The following is a 25,594-nucleotide window of genomic DNA, read 5'->3' on the forward strand; positions in this document are numbered from 1 at the left end:
ATTGTAGGTTTATGCCACTGTGCCCAACAACCGACAATCTTTATTTTTATTATTATTATTACATTGGGGGGGGGATATTGGGGTTCCTGGAAATCCTTCTACCTCCGGGCTACACTCCAGACCTATTTTATATTTTTATTTGGAAACAGGGTCTCTTAAGCCAGCAAGGCTGGCTTTGAACCTGTGCAATCCTTCTGTCTCCTCCTCCCAAGTGCGGGGATTACAAGCGTGCGCCACCACGCCTGGCAGCAATCTTTTTTTACACGAGTGACAAAATCAAAGCTAAGAAAAATATCTGACAAAGCCAGAACTTGAAGTCATATTGATAAATGCATTTGATCATGTGATGTATATTTAATTGGGGGTGGGGAGGAGTCAGTGCTGGTTTTGAGTAAGTCAAATAGAACAATCAGTTGAAGTTTTGTTTTTTGTTTTGTTTTTGCGTGTCTGTAGATACCAGACTTAGTACTTAACTCTTTCACCACCTCTCTCCAGCCTATCATAGCATTGTGCCAACATTAAAAAATATATATAGCTGGGCATGGTGGCGCATGCTTGTAATCCCAGCATTTGTGAGGCTGAGACTGGAGGATCGGGGTTCAAAGACAGCCTTTGCTACTTAGTGAGGCTCTTCACAACTTAGTGAGACCCTGTTTCAAAATAAAGAATAAAAAATAGGGCAGGGGGTGTAGTGTTGAAGTGGAATGCCCCTGGGTTCCATCCTCAGACCCGCAAAGGTGAGACTTTATCTCTGACCTTCCTTTCCCAGAGCCTCCTGCCCTTTCTTAAATGTGATAGATAAAAGGGCAGCCTCCTCTACACCCTCCTTTCCAGCTTTTACTCATCCTTTAATTAGCCCAGGTATCACTTCAGAAAGCCACCTGACTTTACTGCTGTGCTCAAGGTACTTTTTACCCTGTACTGAAATTGTTTATTTGGCCAGGCGTGGTGGTGCACTCTTGTAATCCCAGCATTCGGGAGGCTGAGACTGGAGGATTGCGGTTCGCAGACAGCCTCAGCTACTTAGGCCCTCTGCAACTCAGTGAGACCCAGTTTCAAAATAATAAAAAATTGGGCAGGGGTGTAGTTTGGAGGTCAAATGCCTCTGGGTTCCATCCCCAGACCCGCCAAAAAAAGAAATTGTTTATTTGCTCTACCACTGACCTATCCCCAGCCCTCACCCCAATTATTGTTTATGGGAAGCTGTACAGATACACTGAAGGGCCAAAGCTCTGGAATCAGGTACACTTAGATCTGAATCCTAGCTTCCCTTCTTACAAGATGTTTGCTTTCAGAGACTTACCTCTCTGTGCTTGTCTTAATTGCACAGTGTGTCTAATAATATAGTTTTACTGCCTAAAACTGTTGAGAAGCTGTACTTGTTCCGGGTGAGCAGGTGTAAACAAAGAGCAGCTGAGCTGTGCAGCACTCAGGCAGGTTCGCAAGTGTAGCACTGGGAGGATCTGGAGGCCTGTGCTAGAGACTGGGACCATTTTCCCAGCTTTTGCGGAGCCTGGCTTGCCTGTTGTTAGGGAGGCGGGACTGTCTAGTTGATTGATGGTGGAGGCCCGCCCCGGGCGTGACGTCGTCCCAGTGTTGTTGCCAGCGGCCGCACGTGGTCAATTTAGTCAGCTTGGGATTCCGCTGTGCGTCCACAGTACCAGCTGGTTGTCGTCCTGCTCTCTCCGCCTGCTATGTCCACGTCCACAAGCTGCCCGATTCCTGGGGGCCGAGACCCGCTGCTCGACTGCTACAGCACCACGCCGGGGGGCACTTTATATGCCACTACTCCGGGAGGTCAGCGGGTGGGGGTCTGCTGAGTGCGGGCAAACCAGCGCAAACACGCTGTTGTAGGGTGGAGGTGTGGGGCCTGGGACTCAACCGCAGACCCCTCTGCAGGTTGTGGCTTTGGGAAGGTTGTTTGTAACTGAAGTCCAGGCGCCCCCCCCCCAAAAAAAAGATCGATCCAGCAATGCCTTCAGCCTAGCTTTGCAGCGATTTTGGCTTCTAATTCCTGTGGCCTGGGTATGGGGAGCTTTGCTTATAATCTTGCTCCTAGCATCTTTGCTACCTTGGAGTAGGGGCCTAATCCCCAGCTGAATGTGGCCTCAACAGGAAGTACCAAATCTTGCTAAGAGGCTAGAGCTGTTGGGGGCAGGGTCTTGGTGTATGTGGTGCCTCCTGGCGGCTTATTGGGCTAGCAGCCTAGGAACTTGAAAGGCTGGGCTGGGCTCTGCCTTCTGAGGTTCCTGCCACGTGGAGGCAGAGGGGCGGGGTGAGAACAGGGTAGGGCCCTTTGAGGACACTTTGCTGGTCAAAATCCTCTGGACTAGGAGGAGCCTTATAGGACCTGGGAGGGGTCAGAAAAGAACAGTATGTCCATGTGTTTCATGTGGAATGCAAGTGTCCAAGAAACAGCTCCTCCCTGCAGTAGACAAGAGCCTAGTTGGCAGCACTGGGTGGAATCCTCCACAACTGCTATTTGGCTTTTATATCTGAAGCTAGAAGGGCCCCACCTTGTGAACCAAAGAAGCTCCAAGGCAACAGAGGAGCAGCCTAAAGTACCTGAGCTCAAAGTTTGATGTTTCCCAACCCCCGCCTCCCCACACTAAAGCTTTTAGATTAGCTAGCATGCCCAACTTAAGGTACTTAAGACTAGAAGTCCTTAAATGCTATGAAGGCCTGTCAGCCAAGATACTGAACAACATACATATCACACACACACACACACACACACACACACACACACACACACACACACACGGCATGCCCCCTATGTCTGAACTTTGTACCCAAGTTCCAGACTCTTACTTCAGCCCCTACCCCTTAACAGGCACCAGGATCATCTACGATCGAAAGTTCCTGCTGGAGTGCAAGAATTCACCCATTGCCCGGACTCCCCCCTGCTGCCTCCCTCAGATTCCCGGGGTCACAACCCCTCCAACAGCCCCACCCTCCAAGCTGGAGTTACTGAAGGAGCAGAAGGAGACAGAGGAAGAGATACCCGGTAAGGAAAGCAGAACCTAAAATTATGAAAAGTCCCATCCTTTGAGGTCAAATGCCTCTGTAAAGTAGAATGGGGGTTCAAGTACAAGAGAGGTTTCTGCATTGACACTGTGTCTGTAGACTTTCAGACCAGCAACCAATCCTGCCTTTTCTTTCTCCAGATGATGCACAGTTTGAAATGGACATCTAATCCAGTGCAGATGACCACATGTGTGGAGATAGAGATATCCTTCATGCCACTGCTGCCACCACCTCTTCCTGGGGTATCCAAAGGCCAGCTGGCCTCATCTAATACGGAAAGGAGTGATTTTTTTGGTTCTGGGCCTCCTTTTGTTCTGAGGCAGATAGACCAGGGATAGGAGTGGGCAACTTACTACGCCCTTAGCTCCACTTCTCTTTCGTCTACAAGTCCTCTCAACCTCTAGCCCTCTATGCTGAGGGCTGGGCCTGGAGGATAGAGTATGTCACCTTCTGGCTGCTTAGTAAACGTTCAAAGACATGTTTTGGCTCCAGTGTTCTACTCAATGCTGAGCTCACCTCAGCCACACAGCTGAGGGCCCCAGCAGGCCTGGCTAAGAGGCCCCAGGTCTGTTCCCAGCTCCCACTGGGCTCGCTTCCAACGGCACTTAGAGCCTGAAGTTGACTGCGGGTGTAGGTTACAGGGGTTGCCAAACCGTAAACAGCAATAGCTAGGCCCCTGCCAAAGGCTGTTCCTTTCTTTCCAGGAAGCAGTCTTCCTGGAACTGTGCCTCCCCAGTCATCCTTCTATCCATTCCTAAGCAGGTCTCCTAGAAGAGGTATTATTTCAACCTATAACCATCTCTAGTTCCTCACTGCCTTTTCTGCCTCCTGCTTCTAAGTACCAATCCCCATTCCAACACTCAAAACTTTATACATCTTTTCTCATAGCATTACGTCCACCAAGGACCTCTCTATAGTCTCTTCCACCAGGATTAGGGTTCACAGAGGGTTAGAACAAATGAGGCAGCATACCTTAAAAGGCCCAAATCTTGGTGATGTGGTCTTTTTCTACTTTGTTTATATACCAAAAACCCCATTCACTGGTTCTAATCTCTGCAGCATTTACCTGCCTCAAAAATGATCAGAGCAAAAAGGAGTATTTTTGTTTTGTAGTACTGAAGATTTAACTCAAAGGCATTCTACCTCTGAACTACACCCACAGCCTTTTTTTTTTTTTTTTTTTGGTGGTACTGGGGTTTCTGGAAGCCCTTCTACCTCCGGGATACACTCCCAGACCTATTTTTACATTTTTATTTGGAAACAGGGTCTCCTAAGCCAGCGCGTGGCTGGCTTCGAACCTGCGCGGCGCGGGGATTACAAGCGTGTGTCACCACGCCCGGCCTTTTTTTTTTTTTTTTTTTTAACCAGGGTCTTGCTAGTTTGATGAGTCTCAATACTTGCTGAACCTGTCCAGCCTCCCAAGTACTGGGATTTGGGATTGCAGGTATACACCAGACCCAACATCTTTTTTTTGTGTGTGTGGTATTAGGGATTGAACCCAAGGGCATTCTACCTCTAATCTACAGCCCCTACTCCTATTTTATTTGTACTTTGAAACAAGGTCTCAATAGGCTGATGAGTCTGAATACTTGCTGAGGCTGTCCTAAAACTTGCAATTCTCCTGTCTCCGCCTCTCAAGTACTGGTATTACAGCTGTTCTCCACCATGCTCAGTCCAGCATCCCCTTTTCTTGACAGAAAAGTATCCCCATGCTATTTGAATCTTGATTCTCATTTCATGCTGAAATGAAATAATTCAAAGACAGGGCTGGAATGTGTTTTGTGGGTTTTTTTTTTTTTTCGTTTTTTTTTTCTTTTCCCAATCTAACTTTGGGGAAAGTGGCAAGCAGCAATCTGGCTCTGTCCAGCAACTCTTCATGATGAATGGAGGGAAGAGAAGAGAGGTTTGTGGGGTATGCAGGGAGTGGGGTAACATAAGAAGGGCTCATCTCTCCCACCCAATGTCCAACAACCACTGAGATGTTTTTATTGAAATGTACATAATGGGTTTACAAGTTACATCCTCTGGTAGCCCAGGTAGGATCATGGGCCAGGCCCAATTGGAAAGTATCCCAGGTGGTGAAAGCCAAGTGAGAGAAGGCTTCCCACACCAAAGCATAGGAATGGTCTGAGGTAAGTCTGGAGAATCCTCAGGATCATGGAGCCTGCTGAAAGCCTGGTATAGTCAGCTTCTCCTCAGATGTTGCTGATTTTTCCTCACTGGCATCCTCCTCTGAAGACAGACTCTTCTTTTCTGCAATTAATCTTTTAACTCCCACCATCCACTGACTAACCTCAGTCACATGGTCCACCATGAGTGAACGGTGAATATCATCTGCTGCATCCCACTGGTGGCTTGAAAGCTCTGAGGAGAGAAAGGGCTTGAGCAAAAATCTTGCCACCTGTTCCAGCTCAGTCAACCATGGCAGGACATGGGATTTAGGCTGAACCAGGAAGCCCTTCATACCTTGCACTAGTAGTGCCATCCTCTTCTTTACAGGTATTGACAACTTCCCTCCAGCCCATTGTTCCTGAAGTAATGCCAGCCGTCGGCTGATGTCATCACATACCTGCTTCTGAAAAACAAATCCCCCAACACACACACTCATCCAATTCAGTGTCACCAGCCCAATGGGGAGCGGGGAAATCAGGACCTCATAGGAAGCACCTGAGTTGTGTGTAGCCAGGTGTGGTGGTGCACACTTATAATCCCAGCATTTGGAAGGCTGAGACAGGAAGATCCAGATTTGCAGGCAGCCTCAGCTACTTAGTGAGACCCTGTTTCAAAAATAAAGAATAAGCTGGGCATGGTGGCGCACACTTGTAATCCCAGCATTCGGGAGGCTGAGACCGGAGGATTGCGGTTCACGGACCGCCTCAGCTACTTAGTGAGGCCCTCTGCAACTTAGTGAGACCCTGTTTCAAAAATGAAGAATAAAAAATAGGGCAGGGGGTGTAGCTTCGAGGTAGAATGCCCCTGGGTTCCATCCCCAGACCCGCAAAAAATAAAAATAAAGAATAAAAAAAAAAAAAATAAGGCTGGGGGTGTAGCTCAGAGGTAGAGTGCCCCTGGGTTCCATCACCAATACCACAAAAGAAAAAAAAAGGTGTGGATTGAACCCAGGGGTATTTCTAGTATTTGGGAGGCTGAGATAGTAAGATTATAGGTTTGAAGTCAGCCTCAGCAATTAAGACTCTTGTTTCCAAATAAAAAGAGCCCTGAGGGTATAGCCTAGAGGTAGAAGTCCCCTAGATTCCACCTCTAGTGTCACACACCAAGAAACAGCCTTGCTAGGTTGCTGAGAGTCTCACTTTAAGGCTGTCCTCCAACTGTGATTCTTCTTTCTTAGGCTCCCAAGTACTGGGATTATAGGCGTGCACCACCACACCTTGCTTGAATTCTGGTTCTTTGTTGTAGGGGTGGTGGTGATACTGGGGACTGAACCCAGGGGTGTTCTACCTCCAAATTATACTCCCAGCCCTATTTATTTTATTTGGAAACAGGGTCTTAACTATGTTGCTAAGGCTAGCTTCAAACCTGCCATAGTCCTGACTCAGCCTACCAAGTACTGAGATTTCAGGCATGTGCCACCACACCCAGTGAGTTCTGTTCTTTATCCAAAGATTAGAAACCCCTAGTGAGAACCTGGTGAAGCCTATGGATCTCCGTCCAAGAAAAAGTACATGTAAGGCTAGAATTTTAAAATTTCAGGGGCTTCTCAAAGCTTATTTTACAGTGTTACTCTGCAAACAAGGAAACTAAGACCCAAAGAGGTGATGTTACCATGGTATTTCCCTTTCCATGACTTCTTGCCTCCAGAGAACTTAAGGAACACTTGAGACAGAAGAAGGTGGGCCAGACACAGTAGACAACCTAGTTGGACTAGTGAGACTAGTCCTAATGAGATTGATTCAAAATAAAATAGGGGTGGGAGTGTAGCCCAAATGTAAAATCATCCTGGGTTCAAACCCAATACCGAGGAAAAGATGGTGGCGCACATCTGTAATCCCAGTACTTAGGTGGCTGAGAGGAAGATCCCAGGTTCAAGGTCAACCTCCACAATTTAGACCCTGTCTCAAAATTTTTTAAAAGGGAGAGAGTTGGAAGTATAACTTGGAGGTAAAATGCCCCTGGGTTCACCCACCAAGTAAAAAAGAAAAAAGAAAAGACAGGCAGGGTGACACACACTTGTAATCCCAGAATTTGGGAGGCTCAAAGAAGAGGATCAAAGGCTTGCAAACCAGCCTAGCAACTTAGTGTGTCCTCTCTGCAACTTGGTGAGATCCTGCTTTGCATGTGAAAAATCATCTGTGGCCAGACATGGTGACACATGTTTGTAATCCCAGTACTTGGGAGGCTGAGACAGGAGGATCAGGTTCACAGCCAGCCTCAGATACTTAATGAGGCCTCCGCAATGTAGAGAGACCCTGTTTCAAAATAAAAAAATTTTAAAAGTTGGGCTGGGGTGTATCTCAGAGGTAGAATGCCCCTGGATTCAGTCCCCAACACCACAAAAAAATTAAAACTGGACTGAGAGTGCTACTCAAAGGTAGAATGTCCCTGTGTTCAATCCCCAGTACCACCACCAAAAAAAGGGTTTCATCTCCCCAACTGAGCACAATATTAAATTCCTAGAAAGCTGGGCATGGTGCACACTTATAATCTCAGTATTTAAGATGTTGAGACAGGAAAATCAAGTTTGAGGCCAGTGCAACTTAGTGAGACTGTTTCAACATAAAATAGAAGCTGAGTGTGGTGGTACATGCTTGTAATCCCAGCATTTGGGAGGCTGACACAGGAGGATCACAGTTTGTGGACAGCCTTAGCTACTATTTAGTGAGGCCCTCAACAACTCAGTGAGACCCTGTTTCAAAATAAAGAATAAAAAATAGGGCTGAGGGTATACTCAGAGGTAGAATGCCCCTACTGCAGTACTCCAAAATGCCCCTACTCCAGTACTGCAAAAAAAAAAAAAAAAAAGAGGTAGGATGTAGCTCAGAGGTAGAATGCCTCTGGTTCAATCCCCAGTACCACACACACAAAAAAAGAAAGAAAAAAGAAAATCCGTGAGCATAAAATTAGCAGTGTATGCTCTGAATAGCCTGGAGATACAGAAAATCAAGCTGCTGTTTTTCTGCTAGCTGAAGTTGAATTCAACTTATTCCTACAATCCTCTTCTACTTACTAGTTCTTCAGAAGTACTATGAACTTTCTGGAAATCCTATATTTATTCTCCTGGGAAGACAGATTCTAAAGGGACCCCTAACTCCAAAAGAATTAAGGGACACTGTCCACAGGGTCAGAGAGTCTACATTTGGGAACCATACCTACTTTTTTTTTTGGTGGTACTGGGGTTCCTGGAAGCCCTTCTACCTCCGGGCTACACTCCCAGACCTATTTTTACATTTTTTATTTGGAAATAGGGTCTCCTAAGCCAGTGCGCGCGGCTGGCTTCGAACCTGCGCGGTCCTCCTGTCTCTGCCTCCCAAGTGTGGAGATTACAAGCATGCGCCACCATGCCCGGCACCATACCTACATTTGGCTATGGATACAAGTCCTCTCCACCCCTTGCAGTGCCAGGGCTTACCCTCATGTGGCCACGGCAGTCCTCCAACGCCTGTTCCAAAGGTCTCAGCACATCCTCCATCAGAGTCTCAGACTCAATGACTGGGAAACCTGTGGGCTCCACAGCAGAGGCAGGACAACTTCCCACAGGGGGGTGGATGGGGGTCTTACTTGAAGGAGGTGGAGGCCCCATTGGAGGGGGCCCAGAAGATGTCTCTGAGGTAGGAACTGAAAAGGTAAAGCAAGATCAAGCAACACAGCTTAAAATAGGTAAGAAGCACAACACTAAATTCTTTTTTTTTTTTTTTTTTTTTTGCAGTACTGGGATTAAACCTAGGGGCATTTTGACTCCGAGCTACATAAAGCTGGCCACGAACCTGTGATCCTCCTGTCTCTGCCTCCCAAGTACTGGGATTAGAAGTGTGTGTCACTAGGCCTGACATACTCTGTGAGACAGCACATTCACTCAAAAATCTATGGTATACAGACAATGTGCTAGGCACCAAAGATAGAAAATAAACCAGGTAAATTAGGTTCCTGACTTACAAAAAGTTAAATTCTAAAGGGAGAGAAGAAAAACAAGATTACAGTAGGTTATGTGCTACAAATAAAATGGATTATGTGAGCCACATGTGATAGTGCACACCTGTAATCCCAGTACTTGGGAGACTGAGACAGAAGGATCACAGGTCCAAGGATAGCCTTAGCAACTTAGCAAGATGCTGTTTCCAAATTCAAAAAAATAAAATAGGGGTGGGGGTGTAGCTCAGAGGTAGGATGTCTCTGGGTTTGATCCTCAACACCACAAAAACTAGACAAAAATCTAATATATAATAAATAGGAAAGCACACATTTATAATCCCAGTACTTGGGAGGCTGAGACAGGAGGATTTCAGGTTTGCAGACAGTCTCAGCTACCACTTAGTGAGGCCTCCACAGCTTAGACCGTTTCAAAATAAAGAATAAAAAATAGGGATGGAGGTATAGCTTGGCAGTAGAACACCCCTAGGTTCCATCCCTAGTACTGCAAAAAGATAAATAGGGATGGGGGGTCAGGCATGGTGGCACATGCCTACAATCCCACTACTTGGGAGGCTGAGGTAGGACGATCACAGGTTCGTGGCCAGCTTCAGCAACTTGGTGAGGCTTTTAGCAAGAACCTGTTTCCAAATAAAATTAGGGCAGAGGGTGAGGCTCAGAGGTAGAAGGCCTTGTAATTTTATCCTAGCTCATCCAATATGTGACATTCAGTAAGTTACTCAGAACCTCTGAGCCTGAGTTTCTCTCCTGTAAGATGGGGATAATATAATAATGACACTTCCAACCGGCCATGGCAGCACAGGCATGTAATCTCAGCATTCGGGAGGCAGAGACCAGAGGATCATGGTTCATGGACAGCCTCAGCTACTTAGCAAGGCCCTTCGCAACTCAGACCCTGCTTAAAAAATAAAAGGACTAAAAATAGGGCTGGGGGTGTAGCTCGGAGGTAGAATGCCCCTGGGTTCCATCCCTGGTACAAATATAAATATAAAATGAGATTTCCTTAACAAGATCTCAATGAGGGTTTTGAATATAGGTACAGCTACTAGATCTGTGTGTAGAAAAACCAACAAAGTTGAGATCTAATGGATGCCATAGATGCAGCTATAAAGAATTAAAGGAACAAGTACTAGTAAAGATAAGGGCAGTGCTCAGGAGGCAGGAGGAGTCTTGTTCAAAGGACAGAAATAAGACCTGTGTGGCTAGAAATTATTAACACTGAAAATTTTATTATGAGTTATCACTTGAGAGGATAAACAGAGGTCCATATCCTGCAGGGTCTTGGAGGAGATTGGTCTGAGAAGCCACTGCAGGTTTATAAAAGCAGGAAGTGACGTGATCATACTTTTTAAGATATGTGCTCTGTGAAAAAATGATAACAGCTGGGCGTGGTGGCGCATGCTTGTAATCCCAGCGCTTGGGAGGTTGAGACAGGAGGGTCACACAGGTTCAAAGCCAGCCTCAGCTACTTAGTGAGGCTCCCAGCAACTTAGCGAGACCCTGTTTCCAAATAAAATATAAAATAGGTCTGGAGTATAGCCTGGAAGTAGAAAAGCCCCTGGGTTTTACTCCCAGTACCACAAAAAAAAAAAAAAAAAAAAAAGATAACACATCAAGAATGAAGGCAGACATAGCAATTCATTAATGGAGTACTCCAGGAAAGAGTGCTGGTATGGACTAGAGTTGAAGAGGAGATGAGGGAAATGGAATGGCATGAGATTTATTTAGGAGGAAGTAGTAACAGACTTGGTGGCTGGAAGTGAAGGAAGAGTCAAGATGACATGTGTGTTGGGGGGGGGGTACTGGGGATTGAACCCAGGGGCATTCTACCTCTGAGCTATATTCCTGGCCCTATTTTAAGAGTTTGTGGGGGGGATGCTGGGAGTGGAACCCAGGGGCTTTTCTACCTCCAGGCTATGACCTGTGATCTTCCTGTCTCAGCCTCCCACGCATTGGGATTATAGCATGTGCTACCACATGTGGCTGACTTTTTTTTTTTTTTTTTGGCGGGTCTGGGGGTGGAACCGAGGGGTATTTGACCTTTGAGCTATAACCCCAGCCCTATTTTTTATTCTTTATTTTGAAACAGGGTCTCACTGGGTTGCAGAGGGCCTCACTAAGTAGCTGAGGCTGGGATTACAAGCGTGTGCCATCATGGCCGGCTTGTGGCTCACTTTTTTTTTTTTTTGGTGGTACTGGGGTTCCTGGAAGCCCTTCTACCTCCGGGCTACACTCCCAGACCCATTTTTACATTTTTATTTGGAAACAGGGTCTCCTAAGCCAGCGCGCGCGGCTGGCTTCGAACCTGCGCGATCCTCCTGTCTCTGCCTCCCAAGCGCGGGGATTACAAGCGTGCGCCACCACGCCCGGCTTGTGGCTGACTTTTAATCATTCAGATTTCAATTTAAATGTCAGCCCCTAGCTAGGTGTGGTGGCACATGCCTGTAATCTTAGTATTTGGGAAGCTAAAATAGCGTGACAGGTTAGAGGAAAGCCTCAACAAGTAGACTCTAATCATTCAACAAGACCCTGTTTAAAAAAAATAATTTTTTTTTAAATGGGACTAGGGGCCAGGCTTGGTGGCGCACACTTGTAATCCCAGCTTTTGGGCTGCTGAGACCGGAGGATCGCAGGTTCGCAGCCAGCCTCAGCTACTTAGGCCCTTTACAACTCAGTAAGGCCCTGTTTCAAAATAAAGAATAAAAATAGGACTGGGGGGTGTGGCTTGGAGATAGAAGGCCCCTGGGTTCCATCCCCAGTACAACCAAAAAAAAAAAAAAAAAAAAAGGACTGGGGGCATAGCTGGGAGGTAGAATGTCCCTGGATTCAATCCCCAGTACCACACACAAAAAAAGTGTCAGCCCCTCAGGTGCCTAACTCAATTACCCAGTAACTATTACATCACCCTGCTGTATTGTTTTGTTTTGTTGCAGTACTGGGGATTGAGCCCAGGAGTTTTCTACCTAAACTACAAACCCTCACCTATTTTATTATTTTGAAACAGGGTCTCATTAAGTTGCAAAGGACCTCACAAATTGCTGAGGCTGGCCGCAAACTGGCAATCCTCCTGTCTCAGCCTCCCAAGTACTGGGATTACAAAAGTGTGCCAAAATGCCCGACTACCTGCTGTATTTCTCTGGAGAGCCATTACCACTATTTCATGTCAGTCTATCTTCAATGCTAGCTAGACTGTATACTCCATTAAAAGACTTTTGTTCAGTGCTATTTAGTTGTCCTCACACAGTGTCCAGCTCTTAGTTGGTGCTCAATAAATGAAACAATGAATAACACATTAAGTCTGAAAACCCTATTATTACTTCTTTTTTTTTTTTTTTTTTTTTTTGCGGGTCTGGGGATGGAACCCAGAGGCATTTGACCTCCAAGCTACACCCCCTGCCCAATTTTTTATTCTTTATTTTGAAACCGGGTCTCACTGAGTTGCAGAGGGCCTCACTAAGTAGCTGAGGCTGTCCGCGAACCACGATCCTCCGGTCTCAGCCTCCTAAATGCTGGGATTACAAGCATGCGCCACCACTCCCGGCCGTTATTATTACTATTGATACTGGGGCATTTAACTTCCAAGCTACACCCCCAGCCTGATTTCTTATTTGGAAACAGAGTCAAGCAGGGCCCATGCCAGTAACTCCAGTACTTGGGAGGCTGAGAGAGGAGGATCTCAGATTTTCAAGGACAGCCTCGGCAAGTCATAAGATCCTGTTTCCAAATAAAATCAGACTGGGGGTGTAGCTCAAAGGTAGAAAGCCTTTCAATACACACACACACACACACACACACACACACACACACACACAGAGGAAACCGGGGTTTCGCTAGGTTTTGAGAGCCTTGCTAAGTTACTGAGGCTTGTGTTTGAACCGGCAATTCTCCTGCCTCAGACTCCCAAGTACTAGGATTACAAGCGTGCGGCACCATGCGCGGCTCTGTCCTATGCCCAAGTGAAGACATAGAATAACCAAAGGGCTATACACTATAGTTCTAGAGCTATAGGCTGGCAACAAAACTTGAATTTGAGAGTAGTCTGGATAAGACCATCCCGGGTGAAAATACAGAGGTTTTTTTTTTTTTTTTTTTTAATAAACATACCATTTATTGAACTGAACGGCAAAGGAGTCACGGAGGAGTCTGCCCTGAGCCCCTCTACTAGCGTCTAAACCTCTCCCCTTTACCGAGTCCTCAGGAAAGGAAAAGAGACGCTCAGGACACGCTTATTCCTACCACCGCCCATCCTCCGAGGGCCTCGGCACAGGGGCCCCACGCACCTCTGGGCGACCCATCCTGGGGCGCGGCGACCCTCTTGGTGAGCGGCGTGCGCTTGGGTCCGCCAGTCTGGGTCTGCAGCCCGTAGGAGAACTGCGGCGGGTCGTTCCAGCCGCGCTCCTTGTTGCCTGCAGAGGCGAGGGGACAGGTAAAACGAGCCCGGGACTCCACCCGAGGGGCTTGCTGGGCTGGAACGGCAGCGGGTGCGCAGCCCGGCCCCCAGCCCACCGCCGCGCTCACCCGGCTTCACGTACAGCTCCGCCATCTCCACTTCCGCACCGCCAGCGGGGCGGCGCGTCACTTCCGGACGGGCGGGGTGGGGCCACCCAGGCCAGCCTGGGCCGACTCTTAAGGAAATCGAATTCTGGCAATTGATCCTTCGGGGCCCTGGTCACAAGGCACCAGACGGATCTGTTGTTCCAAGAAGCTGACGCTCCAGGAACCATGGTCTTCTCTGGGTCCAGCCTCTCCCCAGTTGCTGTCAGGAGCAAATTCAAACCACCAGAAGCTCCTGCCTGACATGTGCCCCCTCAGTCAAAAGCCAGGTCGACTTCTGGAGCCTCACCTCTGTCCACCGACCTGCACAATCTCCACATTCATTTTCTCTAGCCTTGCTAACTAGTACTAATCTTTTGACACGGATCAGACGTCAACTCTTCAGAAGTCTTCTGTGATGCCTTATGTCAGGTTAAATGATTCACTTGAGCTTCCACAACCCTGAGATCTCCTAGTTGTACTACAGTATCTTCTACCTTGTTTCTTGTTCATGTACCCTCCAAGAGTCTCAGGAGGTGAGATCCTGACTATACATCCCCAGTGCCTAGCTTATAACCTGGCACAGGTATCTTAGGAAATATTTTTAATGAAGTCAGATTTTCATTACATCCATGCCCTCAAGTGACTACAGGCAGCCACCAAGCACAGACACACCCATCTCACACAGGTCACTGACCCCCAACCCTGTCCCAGGTCCAACATACTCAACACCTAGTGAAGTCACTGAGGAACTTTTATTTGCACTGATTTTGCTATAAAGAGTTGCTGAGGTAGAGCCAACTGCCCAGGGCTAGACAGGAGCAAGGAACAGAAGGACCCAAGGAGAGGGGAGCCAGGGGCCTAAGTTCTAGTGCAAGGAGGCCTCTCAGTCATCCATATAAACAATAAACTGGGCCACAGAGAGTAGGCAAGGATCAGGGGCAGGCAGATAGAGGAGAGGCTGCAAGTCCCTGGGATATGTAGGGTTCAGAGGATCCAGAGCCTTCTTCCCCAGCCCTTTAAGATCAATTTAGGGCATATGGAGTAGAGAGGGTTTCAGACGGAAGGCATCAAGAAAAGAGAAGACACCCCGCTTTCGAGGGGCTGCCCCTGCACCCCCAACACCCCCTTTGAGTAGGGTGGGAGGCAGGGGACCTCCTGGGGAGTCCATGGAGCTGGTCCGCTTGAGCCGCAGGCAGGCACGGGCCTGGGCACCCCAGGCCTTGCCTCGAGCTGCAGAGGCCACAAGACACTTCTGGTACTGAACCTAGGGAGAAGGGGAATGTAAGGAGCCAGCTACTCTCTGCCCATGGACTCCCTCAAAGCTTCTGCAGGAAGCTGGGTAAGACGTCTGATACAATGCTGGCAGTTGGCATATCTGAAGTCCCTAGAGCATCCCATGTACCTCAATTAAAAAAAAAAAAAAAAGTAAGCTGGGTGTGGTGAGGCACGATTGTAATCCTAGTACTTGGGAGGCTGAGACAGGAAGATCACAGGTTTGCAGCCAGCATCAGCTACTTAGTGAGGCCCTCCGCAACCTTGTGAGACCCTATTTCAAAATAAAGGATTAAAAAAAAAAATAAAGCTGAGGGTATAGCTTGGAAATAAAATGCCTCTGGTTCAATCCCCAAAATGAACAAAGTAAAACTTGACATTTACTGAGCAGGGCTGGATACTAGACTAGGTGCTCTGTATAAGCCAGGCGTGGTGGCTCATACTTGTAATCCCAGTACTTGTGAGGCTGAGACAGGAGATTCACAGGTTTCAGGCCAGTCTCAGCTACTTAGTGAAACCCTGTTTCAAAATAAAGAATAAAAGCCAGGTGTGGTAGCACACGCTTGTAATCCCCACGCTTGGGAGGCTGAGACAGGAGGATCCCAGAGGTTTGAAGCCAGCCTCAGCTACTTTGTGAGGCTCTCAGCAACTTAGTGAGACCCTGTTTCCAAATAAAATATAAAATGGGTCTGGGAGTATAGCCCGGATGTAGAAAGCCCCTGGGTTCCACCCCCAGTACCACCAAAAAAAATAAATAAATAAGAAATAGGACTGGGAGCTGGGCATGGTGGCGCATGCTTGTAATCCCAGCATCTGGGAGGCTGACACTGGAGGATCGAGGTTTGCAGACGGCCTCAGCTATTTAATGAAGTCCCCCGCAACTTAGTGAGGCCTGTTTCAAAATAAAATAAAAAATAGGGCAGGGGGTGTAGCTCAGAGGTAGAATGCCCCTGAGTTCAATTCCTAGTACCAAAAAAAAAAAGTAAAAATAAAAAAAGTAACTTAACTAATCCAACCATTTTTTAGGTCCTGTTGTTCCTATTTTTTGGTAAATGAGGATACTGAGATTCAGAGAATAAGAAAGCCAGAACATGGCAGAATTGGCATTCAGACCTATTCTATCCAATTGCAGAGCCTGTACTTTTTTTTTTCCAGTAGTGGGGATTGAACCCAGGGGTATGCTACCTCTAAGCTACACCCTCAACCCTTTGAGATAGGATCTCACTAGGCTGTTGAGAGTGTCACTACCTTGCTGAAGCTATCCTCAAACTTGCAACCATCCTGTCTCAGCCTCCAAAATATGGATACCGTTCCTAAACTCTAAAGGGGAATCTTCATCATCCTATGGTGGACAACTTTTTCTGATATGTTTCTACTCTATTAAATGTTCTGTTAAGGTAAAGGCTGTGCTAACACTACTGCTGTATTCCCATGGTCAGGTATGGTGAGTGTACATTCAATTCACTTCTTTATTGGATAAGTGAATTGAATTAATGGAGTTTAAACATCACGCAGATGCCACAAAATAACCTAAATGAGACAAAAAGGAAAAACCATGCCAACCCTATACAGCACAGACTCTATACAACTCCAGCTGTGTGCTGAAATTTTATGTGTGAACTGTGTCAGACTCCTCATACTTTAAGAAAAGTGGGGCCAGGTATGGTGGCGCACATTTATAATCCCTGGACTTGGGAGGCGGATACAGGATTGTGAAGGTTCGAAGCCAGCCTTGCTGGTTTAAGAGACCCTATTTCCAATATAAAATAGGTCTGGGAGTGTATCCCAGTGATAGAAGGGTTCCATCCCCAGTACCACCAAAAAAAAAAAAAAAAAGAACAATAGAAAAGTGGGAAGCCAGGCATAGTAGTGCACACTTGTAATCCCAGCATTTGGGAGGCTGAGACAGAAAGATCGCAGTTTGCGGACAGCCTCAGCTACTACTTAGTAAGGCCCTCTGCAACTCAGTGAGACCCTGTTTCAAAATAAAGGATAAAAAAATTGGGCTGGAGGTGTCACTCAGAGGTAGAATGCCCCTGGGTTCCATCCCCAGTATTGCAAAAAAAAAAAAAAAAAAAAAAAAAAAGGCAAATAACCACAAATTAAAACAGCATAAGAAAGTCAGGCACAGTGGCGAATGCTTGTAATCCCAGTACTTGGGAGGCTGAGAGAGGAGGATCGCAGATTGGCGGCCTGCCTCACCAACTTAGTGAGGCTGTCAGCAACTTAGTGAGACCCTGTTTAAAAATAAAAAATAAAGCCAGGCGTAGTGGCGCACGCTTGTAATCCCCGCGCTTGGGAGGCTGAGACAGAAGGATCGCACAGGTTCAAAGCCAGCCTCAGCTACTTAGTGAGGCTCTCAGGAACTTAGTGAGATCCTGTTTCAAAATAAAATGTAAAATAGGTCTGGGAGTATAGCCCGGAGGTAGAAAGCCCCTGGGTTCCACCCCCAGTACCACAAATAAATAAATAAATAAATAAATAAATAAATAAATAGGGCTGAGGGTGTAGCTGGGAGGTAGAATGCCCTTGCATTTAATCCCCAGTACTTGGGGCGGGGGGGGGGGGGGAGGACAGCAGTATAAGAACCAACATTACCTATAAACCAGTCAACCTTGGGGTCACTGGTTTGTTATCTATGAAGAAGCTGCTAACCCTGAGCCTAGTCCATGGTACAGAGCAGCTGCAGTACAATACCCCTCCCTCCCATTCCCACCTCTAACTCACCATACAGGCAGCCTGCACAGCTTCAGAGAGTCCTCCAGCATGGGGCTGGCACCAGAAGGCTGCACACTGGAAGCTCTGACGGCCAAGGTCAGCGATGAGGCCAAAGGTGTGTGGGTCATGGCCAACACCAATAAAGGTCACAAGACGCACAGGGCACTGCCACAGTGGCTCCTCCTCTGTACTGGCCTCTGCCTGTCCACACCAGGCCTAGTCACTAAGGGAGCAAGCACTGTCCAACCCCACTAACCTCTTCCAACAGTAAGCAATGACCCCCACTAAGCATCCCTGCTCCCCTCCACAGCCCCCAACTTCACCCTCCTCTGGTACCTGAATGGGATGTGCAGTCATGAGAGAATCAGATACACTGAGCACGGCAGGGACCCAGGTGTTCCGGTTCCCCCGGGCGGTGAGGGTACCAATGGCCTCGTTCAGCACATCCATGCCTGGGGGGGGACATGCTCACTGTGGTGTCTCCCAGTTTTAAAGAAAAAAGGTGTCTGTAAGGCCTGTATCTAGGCCACTCTCACCGACTTGAGGTTCAGAGAGAAGGGAAGAGGATAGCCAGGGCTGAACCTGGAACTCGAAGTTGGAAAAACTGATATAACCCAAGCTACGAAAGGCCACAGAAGGACTCTGTGAAGTGGTGGTAGATCCCATCTCATCCACCTTCTACTTGTCTTATGCATCCCAGCCCCTCCAGGCCCGTCCGTCCTTACCCATGGCTCTGCTGACTGGCAGAGTCCCTATGTACAATGCCTCATACTTCTGAGCAGCCTGGCTCACAGCATCCAGCAGCTCCGCTGAAATACACACCAAGTTGGAAGGAAATTCTCTCAATGACACCTTTCCCCACCCTTCTGAATAGGCCAAGATCCAGGCTGGTAGCAGAAAGCCCACGGACTCAACTCACACCCAAATCAGGCCTTAGCATCCTTGGGACCAGACACTTTAGAAACCCCACATCTCCACAGAAGTGGAGTCCCCCTCCCCCCCCCGTTTCCCATCTTTCACCAAAGCAGCCTGATGCTGCAAGGCAGCAACCCCCTCCTCATACCTTGTCGTGGCAGGTCTTCTGGGGAGATAGGGTCTGGGGAGCATCCAGCAGCATCACCACTGACCCCTACTCGCTCTGACAAGATCTAAAATACAATGCAGCCAGCATGAGGCATAGGGGGAGGGGAATTCGAGTCCTGGGCCACTATCACCCAGCCCAACTCCCTTGGAAGAATCAGCTTGGCCCCATCTCCACATTCCAGATCCACCCCTGGCCCTTACCTGGGCACAAAGTCCTTGTAGAGCACTTGCAATGGCCTTGGCAGGGACATCACAGCGGAACACATGGCACTTGAGCATGCAGCTATCTTTGTCACCCGCCACAAAAGCGAAGTGTCTGGCAGGGGCAGAGATGAGGCTGGGGTAGAGCTGGTTAGGGGGCAGGGGCCTACAGTGCTTGCAAGATGCTTTTAAAGTCAGGCTAGGGATAGAACAGGGAGGTCAGGGCTGGGGATCAGGGTAACTAGTTGTCACATACCTGTCACTGTTCCAGAAGCATGTGGGAGCACAGGAGAGAATCAGCCCAGCCTTTCAGGCGCTCCCCTATCTGTCCCTGCTGAGCTGGGACCCCCCTCCCCAACCAGGGCTGGACTGCAGGGGAGGCTGTGCTGGGTCCATGTCAGAGGATCTGTGTCCAGGGGTTCAAGTACCAGGGATCAGCATCAGTGGGGATGACAGCCTGCAGGGGGGAGGGAGAAGCAGCTCTTGCTTGGGGGGATGCAGAAGTCCTCACCGGCCCTTGGAGCTGCCCACGCCCCATACACGGATGTGCACCAGAGGCTGGCAGTGGATCAGACTATGGTCCAGGGGATTCACTAGGCTCATGTCATCCTTCTTCAGGATCATAAGCATGTTCTGGCCCTGCCAAGGACAGAGGTCATCCCAGGGATCAGATAAAGGTGGCTGCCATGAGGAACAGGTAATCCAGGGACAACTCCCTCTGCTGGGCTAGAGGCTGAACCCCTCAAGGAGTCAGACAACTCACCTCACCCCAGGCACCATCTGGAGGCTGCCTACGGTTACGGGTCTGGGACAGCTGCTGGATACAGTTATTGACAGCAATACTGCTCTTCCCTGGTGCTAGGTCCTCTTCTGGTACTTCCACCCAGCCCAGAGAGCGGACTGCAAAGCACTGATGAGTTGGGGGAAGGGACAGGAGTGTGTAGGAGTAGGTGACAGGTGCCACAGGATCCACACATACCCTTTGGTAGACCCTCCCTTCACCCTTGATCACCTCTGCGCAGACACGTTCCACCCATGATATTTCCCGTGGGATCTCCCAATGGCTTGGGCTGTCTCACAGGCCCAAGTCACTACCTTAGCCCCTGGCTCCAGGTTCTGGATGTAGGATTCCTCTCCGTACCAGGTCAGAGAGTTACTGGAACAGAGAGCAGAGTTGGTAAGAGGGCCATCGTCTTACCAAAGATGAGGCCCAGGCTACATGATCAACACAGGATGTGGAACAAGACTCAAAATATAGCATCACAAATATAAACCCAAATGGGATAGGACTCAGGATATGTTAAATTTGTTAAAAACAAAAAGCATGACTTAGAATTTGAGGTAAAATTCAGACACAGAGTAAAAGTCACATACATGGAGCACTGTCCAAACTGTGGACCAGAGCCCTAGAGTGGGACAAGAGACCCTCGAAGACAAAGGCTATGGTAATGGTCATGGTCTAATAAATGAAACCCAGAATATGGAAAAGAACATGTAGCTAATAACAGTAGCTTAGATCTCAAAACACTGAGAGTCAAGAACATGGGATTGAGCCAAGAACACAGAACAGAGTCCCAAAAGGGACAGAGTCCAGAATCTGAGCTGAAAAGCAGACTGTGGATCCAACTGCATTTTTTTTTGGGGGGGGCAGTACTGGGGATGGAAGACAGGGTCATTCTATCTCTGAGCTACACCCCCAGCCCTATTTTTTATTCCTTTTTTGGAGGGGGTCTGGGGATGGAACCCAGGGGCATTTTTTACCTCCAAGCTACACCCCCTGCCCTATTTTATATTCTTTATTTTGAAACAGGGTCTCACTGAGTTGCAGAGGGCCTCACTAAGTAGCTGAGCTGGCAGTGAATAGTGATCCTCCTGTCTCACCCTCCCAAATGCTGGGATTACAAACTTGCACCACCACGCCCGACATTTATTCCTTATTTTGTTTTTTGTTTTTGCAGATCTGGGGATGGAACCCAGGGGCATTTGACCTCTGAGCTACACCCCCTGCCCTATTTTTTATTCTTTATTTTGAAACCAGGTCTCACTGAGCTGCAGAGGGCCTCACTAAGTAGTAGCTGAGGCTGTCTGTGAACCACGATCCTCCAGGTCTCAGCCTCCCGAATGCTGGGATTACAAGCGTGCGTCACCACACCCGGCTCTCAGCTCTATTTTTATTCTTTACTTTTGAAACAGGGTCTTACTATTTTGCAGAGGGCGTAAGTAGCTGAGGCTGTCCGTGAACCTCGATCCTCTGATCTCAGCCTCCCGAATGCTGGGATTACAAGCGTGCACCACCACGCCTGGCTATTCCTTATTCTGAAACAGGGTCTCAATGAGTTGCAGAGGGCCTAAGTAGTTGAGGCTGTCTGTAAACTGGAATCCTCTTGTCCCAGCCTCCCAAATGCTGGGATTACAAGTGTGAGCCACCATGCTGTGGCACTCAACTGCATTTTTGAGTGCTACAGATCCCCAAGTCTTTCACTTTGTCTGAGCCATCCCTCTTACCTACGGTCCAGTGAGCTCTCCAGGCTGGAGAAAGATCTCCCCTTGGGAGGCCGCAGTCCCCAAATCCCCTCCGTTCCCTGTCGAGTGGGGGTTAGTCAGTGTAAGTAGCAGGCCTAGGACCATACATGAGCTCAGCCCCCACCCAACTACACACACACACACACACACACACACACACACACACACACACACATTCTCATTCTCTCTCTCTCTCTCTCTCTCTCTCTCTCTCTCTCTCTCTCTCTCTCTCTCTCCCTTTCTCTACCTACCGTGCCTGGATCCTCTGCATCTCCTAGTTCCCAGGCTGGGCGCTGCCACTGGGTGCTACCACTGGGTACATGCCAATAGTAAGTACCTGCAGCATCACGAATCTTCCTCCAACCAGGAGGAAGGCCTGGCTCTCCTTCCAGGCTTTGGTCCCCCCACAAGTCATCTATAGAAACGAGATTGGAGTGGAGAACATATTATTCGTGAGCTCAGAATAACAGCCGGTCATAACTCTCCCTCCATGCCATAGGAGAGAGTCCTTAGGCTAGACCTCCAGGCTGCCCAATCTTAAAGACATCACAAGAAATGAGCAGGGTGCCCTCACACCGAGGCGTATCCTCCACCCAGTCTTTGAGCCTTGGGGCAGCCTTTCTCACTCTCTCGTCCTTCCCCAGCTTCCTCCCACCCGGCCCCCTCCGTGCACACCGTCGCAGTTGACCAGAATGATGGCCAGCATGTAATCCTTGCCCAGCATGGCCCCGCCGCGTCCCCGCCGGCCTCTAGAGGCCGGCACGCTCAGTCCAGGGCGAGCTCAGAGATGCTGCACCGACTAGCCTGGCCTCTCTGCGCCGGAGACCGCGGCCCACAGGCACCGCCCAAACGCGAGGCAGGACGGGGCCCACCCCCAGGGCGGAAAGGGGCAGGCCTGAGGTGCACCGCCCGCCAGGTGGGGGAGGCGCGCCGGCCCGCCGCGCCACTGTGAGGTCACCGGGCGGCGGCGCGTGCGCGAGCCCGGCGCGCGCGCGGGCGGAGTGACATCATCGCGCCCTGACGTGCGCGCGCGCGCATAGGGACGCGTCACGTGGAAATACTCGCAAGGAGACTGACGGGACTCGGACACGGAGAAAGTGCGCCACCTTGCCCAGAAATGCCCCGGAAGTGCCTCTGCCCTCAGTAAAGATGGCCGCGGCCCCCTGGCGCGGGGGAGGCGGGGCTGCGCCTGCGCGCCGAGGCCGGCGGGGAAGATGGCGGATGACAAGGTGAGTCGAGCGGGGCAGGAGTTTCTGTCGGTGGTCTTCACACCCCGTGGCCTGTCTTGGGGAAGAGGTGGCCCTGGAGCGGCCCAGGGGTGGGGCGGCCTTGGCCCTGGGACTCTTGCCGACTACCTAGGCAGTGAGGTGTGGCGCGGAGGAAGTTTTAGGCGCGGCGGCAGAGCTGGGATTCCCCAGGTGTTCCCTCTCGGAGACCGTCGCGGTGCCTAGTTACTAACGCACACGCGCACACATTTACCCTGAAACACTCCTCACTCGGCCCCACTCCATAGCCCCTTAAAATTACCCTTCCAGACACAGCGTTTTCAGTCCACACGGACACGCACGCTACCCTCATTCAAATACTCCCACGTGCACACAATTTCATACTTTATAATCATGCATTTATTCACCCTTTATTACGAACCACGATCCTCCGGTCTCAGCCTCCCAAATGCTGGGATTACAAGTGTGCACCACCACGCCTGGCTCAGCCTTAGCATCTTAATGAGGCCCTGTTTCAAAATAAAATAGGTATGGAAGTGTAGCCCAGAGGTAGCATGCCCCTGAGTTCAATCTCTGAGTTCAATGCCCTCACATTCAGTTTCTCCCATTCAGCTTGGGGTAGCCTTGGGAATAAAGAAAGCCCAGGCAGAACTCAAGTTTGCCCTCAAATTGTGCAGGAAACTGCTTCACGCCATTATTCTTTATTGAGCTGTACGCCCATTATCACCTGCATATTTACTAAGTGCCTGCCAGTCCCTGTGTCAAAGCACTGGTGCCCGGCAGGCAGGATGGACTGACGGCAACTTTCAGGGAGCTCCTAATTCAGTTAGTGCTTTCCTTACAGACCTAAGTGAAGGTCCTGTAGCCTAACTGAAGGTTCCTCCTGTCTCTCCTACACATTGCTTACTATATAAGATTCCTACAAGGGCTCTTATAAGTTACATATGCAAATCAGGCGTGAAGGCCCATACTTGTAATCTCAGTATTTGGGAGGCTGAGACTGGAGGATAGCAAGCTCCAGGATAGCCTCAGCAAGTAGTAAGATTCTTATCAACCTAGAGAGACATTGTTTCAAAATAAAAATAAGCTGGGTGTGGTGGGGCAAGCTTGTGCATGCTTGTAATCCCAGCATTTGGGAGGCTGAGACTGAAGGATTTGGGCTCAGCTACTTAGTGAGACCCTCTGCAACTTAGTGAGACCCTGTTTCAAATTAAAGAATAAAACTAGGGCAGGGAGTGTAGCTAGGAGGTCGAATGCTCCTGGGTTCCATTCCCAGACCCGCAAAATTAATTAATTAATTAATTAATTAAAATAGGGCTTAGGTGTAGCTCAGAGGTAGAATGCCCCTGGGTTCATTCCCCAGTACCCCCCTCCACACACACACACACAGAGTTACTGATGCAGACTATGTCTGTCACTCCCTTCTTGGCCCCTGTCTGAATTCTGTTTTTCCTCCTTTACCCCTGCCACCTCAAGAAGGTTTTATAGAAAGATTCTCTGGATCACCCCATTCTTCCCAACTCCCAGCCTCTGATAGAATTGAGCAGGGGATGGGGCTGGGGCAGTCTGCTGGAGCCAGCCTCTCCCTTGTTCTAGGACTCTCTGCCCAAGCTTAAGGACCTGGCTTTTCTCAAGAACCAGCTGGAGCGCCTGCAGCAGCGCGTCGAAGACGAAGTCAACAGTGGTGTGGGCCAGGTAGGGGCTGTCTTCCTACCCCTCACCTTAAACTTTATTGCCCAACTTGCTCTTGAGAACATTGAATGGATGGTAGAGATTTACTCAGCAACTTATTATTATTACCTATTTCCCTGAAAAAAGCCAGGAGTGGTGGCACACACTTGTAATCCTTGTACTCGAGAGGCTGAGACAGGGAGATCGGAGTTTCAAAGACAGCCTCAGCAGGCTTAACATGGTGGTACGTTCCTGTAATCCTAGTGTTTGGGAGGCTGAGACAGGAGGATCACAGGTTCATAGCCAGCCTTAGCATCTTTTTTTTTTTTTTTTTTTTTTTGCAGGTTTGGGGATGGAACCCAGGGGCATTTGACCTCTGAGCTGCCCTATTTTTTATTCTTTATTTTGAAACCGGGTCTCACTGAGTTGCAGAGGGCCTCACTAAATAGCTGAGGCTGTCTACGAACCACGATCCTCCAGTCTCAGCCTCCCAAATGCTGGGATTACAAGTGTGCACCACCACGCCTGGCTCAGCCTTAGCATCTTAATGAGGCCCTGTTTCAAAATAAAATAGGTATGGAAGTGTAGCCCAGAGGTAGCATGCCCCTGAGTTCAATCTCTAGTGCTACATAAAAAATTTAAAAAATGAGGCTGGGTATTATTAGGCAGAGCTAGATCTCTAGTTATCTGGCAGTAAAATTCTGTGGTTGGAGTCTTCTGATCCTAGGATTCTGAGATTGTGTCATCAGGACTCCTAAATTATTTTTCTAGCTCCAGAATTTTGGGAAAATCTTTGGGAAAAACGCCACCGCTGCCCAGTGCGAGGAGAAACAAGTGGTGGGATGTGCTAAGCCCAGCTAGAGTCGTTCCTGGGCAAAGAAAGGGGAGAGCCCTTCCCTGAGTTTCCTTTTTCATTTTTCTCTGCAGGATGGCTCACTCTTGTCCTCCCCGTTCCTTAAGGGATTCTTGGCCGGATACGTGGTGGCCAAACTGAGGGCATCAGCAGTATTGGGCTTTGCAGTGGGCACCTGCACTGGCATCTATGCAGCTCAGGCATATGCTGTGCCCAACGTGGAAAAGACATTGAAGGACTACTTTCGATCAGTGCGCAAGGGGCCTGACTAGCTTTGGTTTCCATGGGAGAAGCAGGATGAGCAGCTGGGGCCTGCAGGTGGATGCCTTTCAAGCACAGACTCTGTCTGGCTCCCTCGCTGTCATCCGTTTGCTGTCTC

General features: G+C 48.9%; 4 protein-coding genes across 7 annotated transcripts; 2 read left to right on the top strand and 2 right to left on the bottom strand.

Moving 5' to 3' along the window:
* Positions 1 to 1,694: 1,694 nt before the first annotated feature.
* Positions 1,695 to 3,196, top strand: EIF4EBP3 (eukaryotic translation initiation factor 4E binding protein 3; the record flags this gene model as incomplete). The annotated part of the gene is made up of 3 exons (XM_080713616.1): positions 1,695 to 1,797; positions 2,834 to 3,007; positions 3,168 to 3,196. 3 exons carry the CDS (start codon positions 1,695 to 1,697, stop codon positions 3,194 to 3,196), a joined length of 306 nt encoding a protein of 101 aa, XP_080569742.1.
* A 1,986-nt stretch (positions 3,197 to 5,182) lies between these two features.
* On the bottom strand, positions 5,183 to 13,693 carry SRA1 (steroid receptor RNA activator 1; the record flags this gene model as incomplete). Its single annotated transcript, XM_080713628.1, has 5 exons — positions 13,651 to 13,693; positions 13,413 to 13,538; positions 8,615 to 8,820; positions 5,494 to 5,602; positions 5,183 to 5,391 (listed from the first exon to the last, which is right to left on the bottom strand). The coding sequence occupies exons 1-5, from the start codon at positions 13,673 to 13,675 to the stop codon at positions 5,183 to 5,185; spliced, it is 675 nt and encodes a 224-aa protein (XP_080569754.1). The 5' UTR covers positions 13,676 to 13,693.
* Positions 13,694 to 14,695: 1,002 nt separating this feature from the next.
* On the bottom strand, positions 14,696 to 22,189 carry APBB3 (amyloid beta precursor protein binding family B member 3; the record flags this gene model as incomplete). Of its 4 annotated transcripts, none has more annotated exons than XM_080713248.1 (12): positions 14,696 to 14,932; positions 17,668 to 17,859; positions 17,995 to 18,110; positions 18,384 to 18,467; positions 18,722 to 18,806; positions 18,943 to 19,057; positions 19,454 to 19,581; positions 19,706 to 19,852; positions 20,038 to 20,098; positions 21,448 to 21,524; positions 21,717 to 21,880; positions 22,141 to 22,189. In XM_080713248.1, 12 exons carry the CDS (start codon positions 22,187 to 22,189, stop codon positions 14,696 to 14,698), a joined length of 1,455 nt encoding a protein of 484 aa, XP_080569374.1. The 4 variants fall into 4 exon arrangements, with proteins under 4 accessions (XP_080569374.1, XP_080569373.1, XP_080569372.1 ...); XM_080713247.1 differs by having other exon boundaries at positions 18,943 to 19,078; XM_080713246.1 differs by having other exon boundaries at positions 18,943 to 19,108.
* Positions 22,190 to 22,679: 490 nt separating this feature from the next.
* On the top strand, positions 22,680 to 25,487 carry LOC308275361 (SLC35A4 upstream microprotein; the record flags this gene model as incomplete). Its single annotated transcript, XM_080713582.1, has 3 exons — positions 22,680 to 22,694; positions 24,288 to 24,386; positions 25,290 to 25,487. 3 exons carry the CDS (start codon positions 22,680 to 22,682, stop codon positions 25,485 to 25,487), a joined length of 312 nt encoding a protein of 103 aa, XP_080569708.1.
* Positions 25,488 to 25,594: the final 107 nt, after the last annotated feature.

This window comes from Muscardinus avellanarius (genome assembly GCF_963383645.1).
Source record: "Muscardinus avellanarius genome assembly, chromosome: 1".
Taxonomy (NCBI): domain Eukaryota; kingdom Metazoa; phylum Chordata; class Mammalia; order Rodentia; family Gliridae; genus Muscardinus; species Muscardinus avellanarius.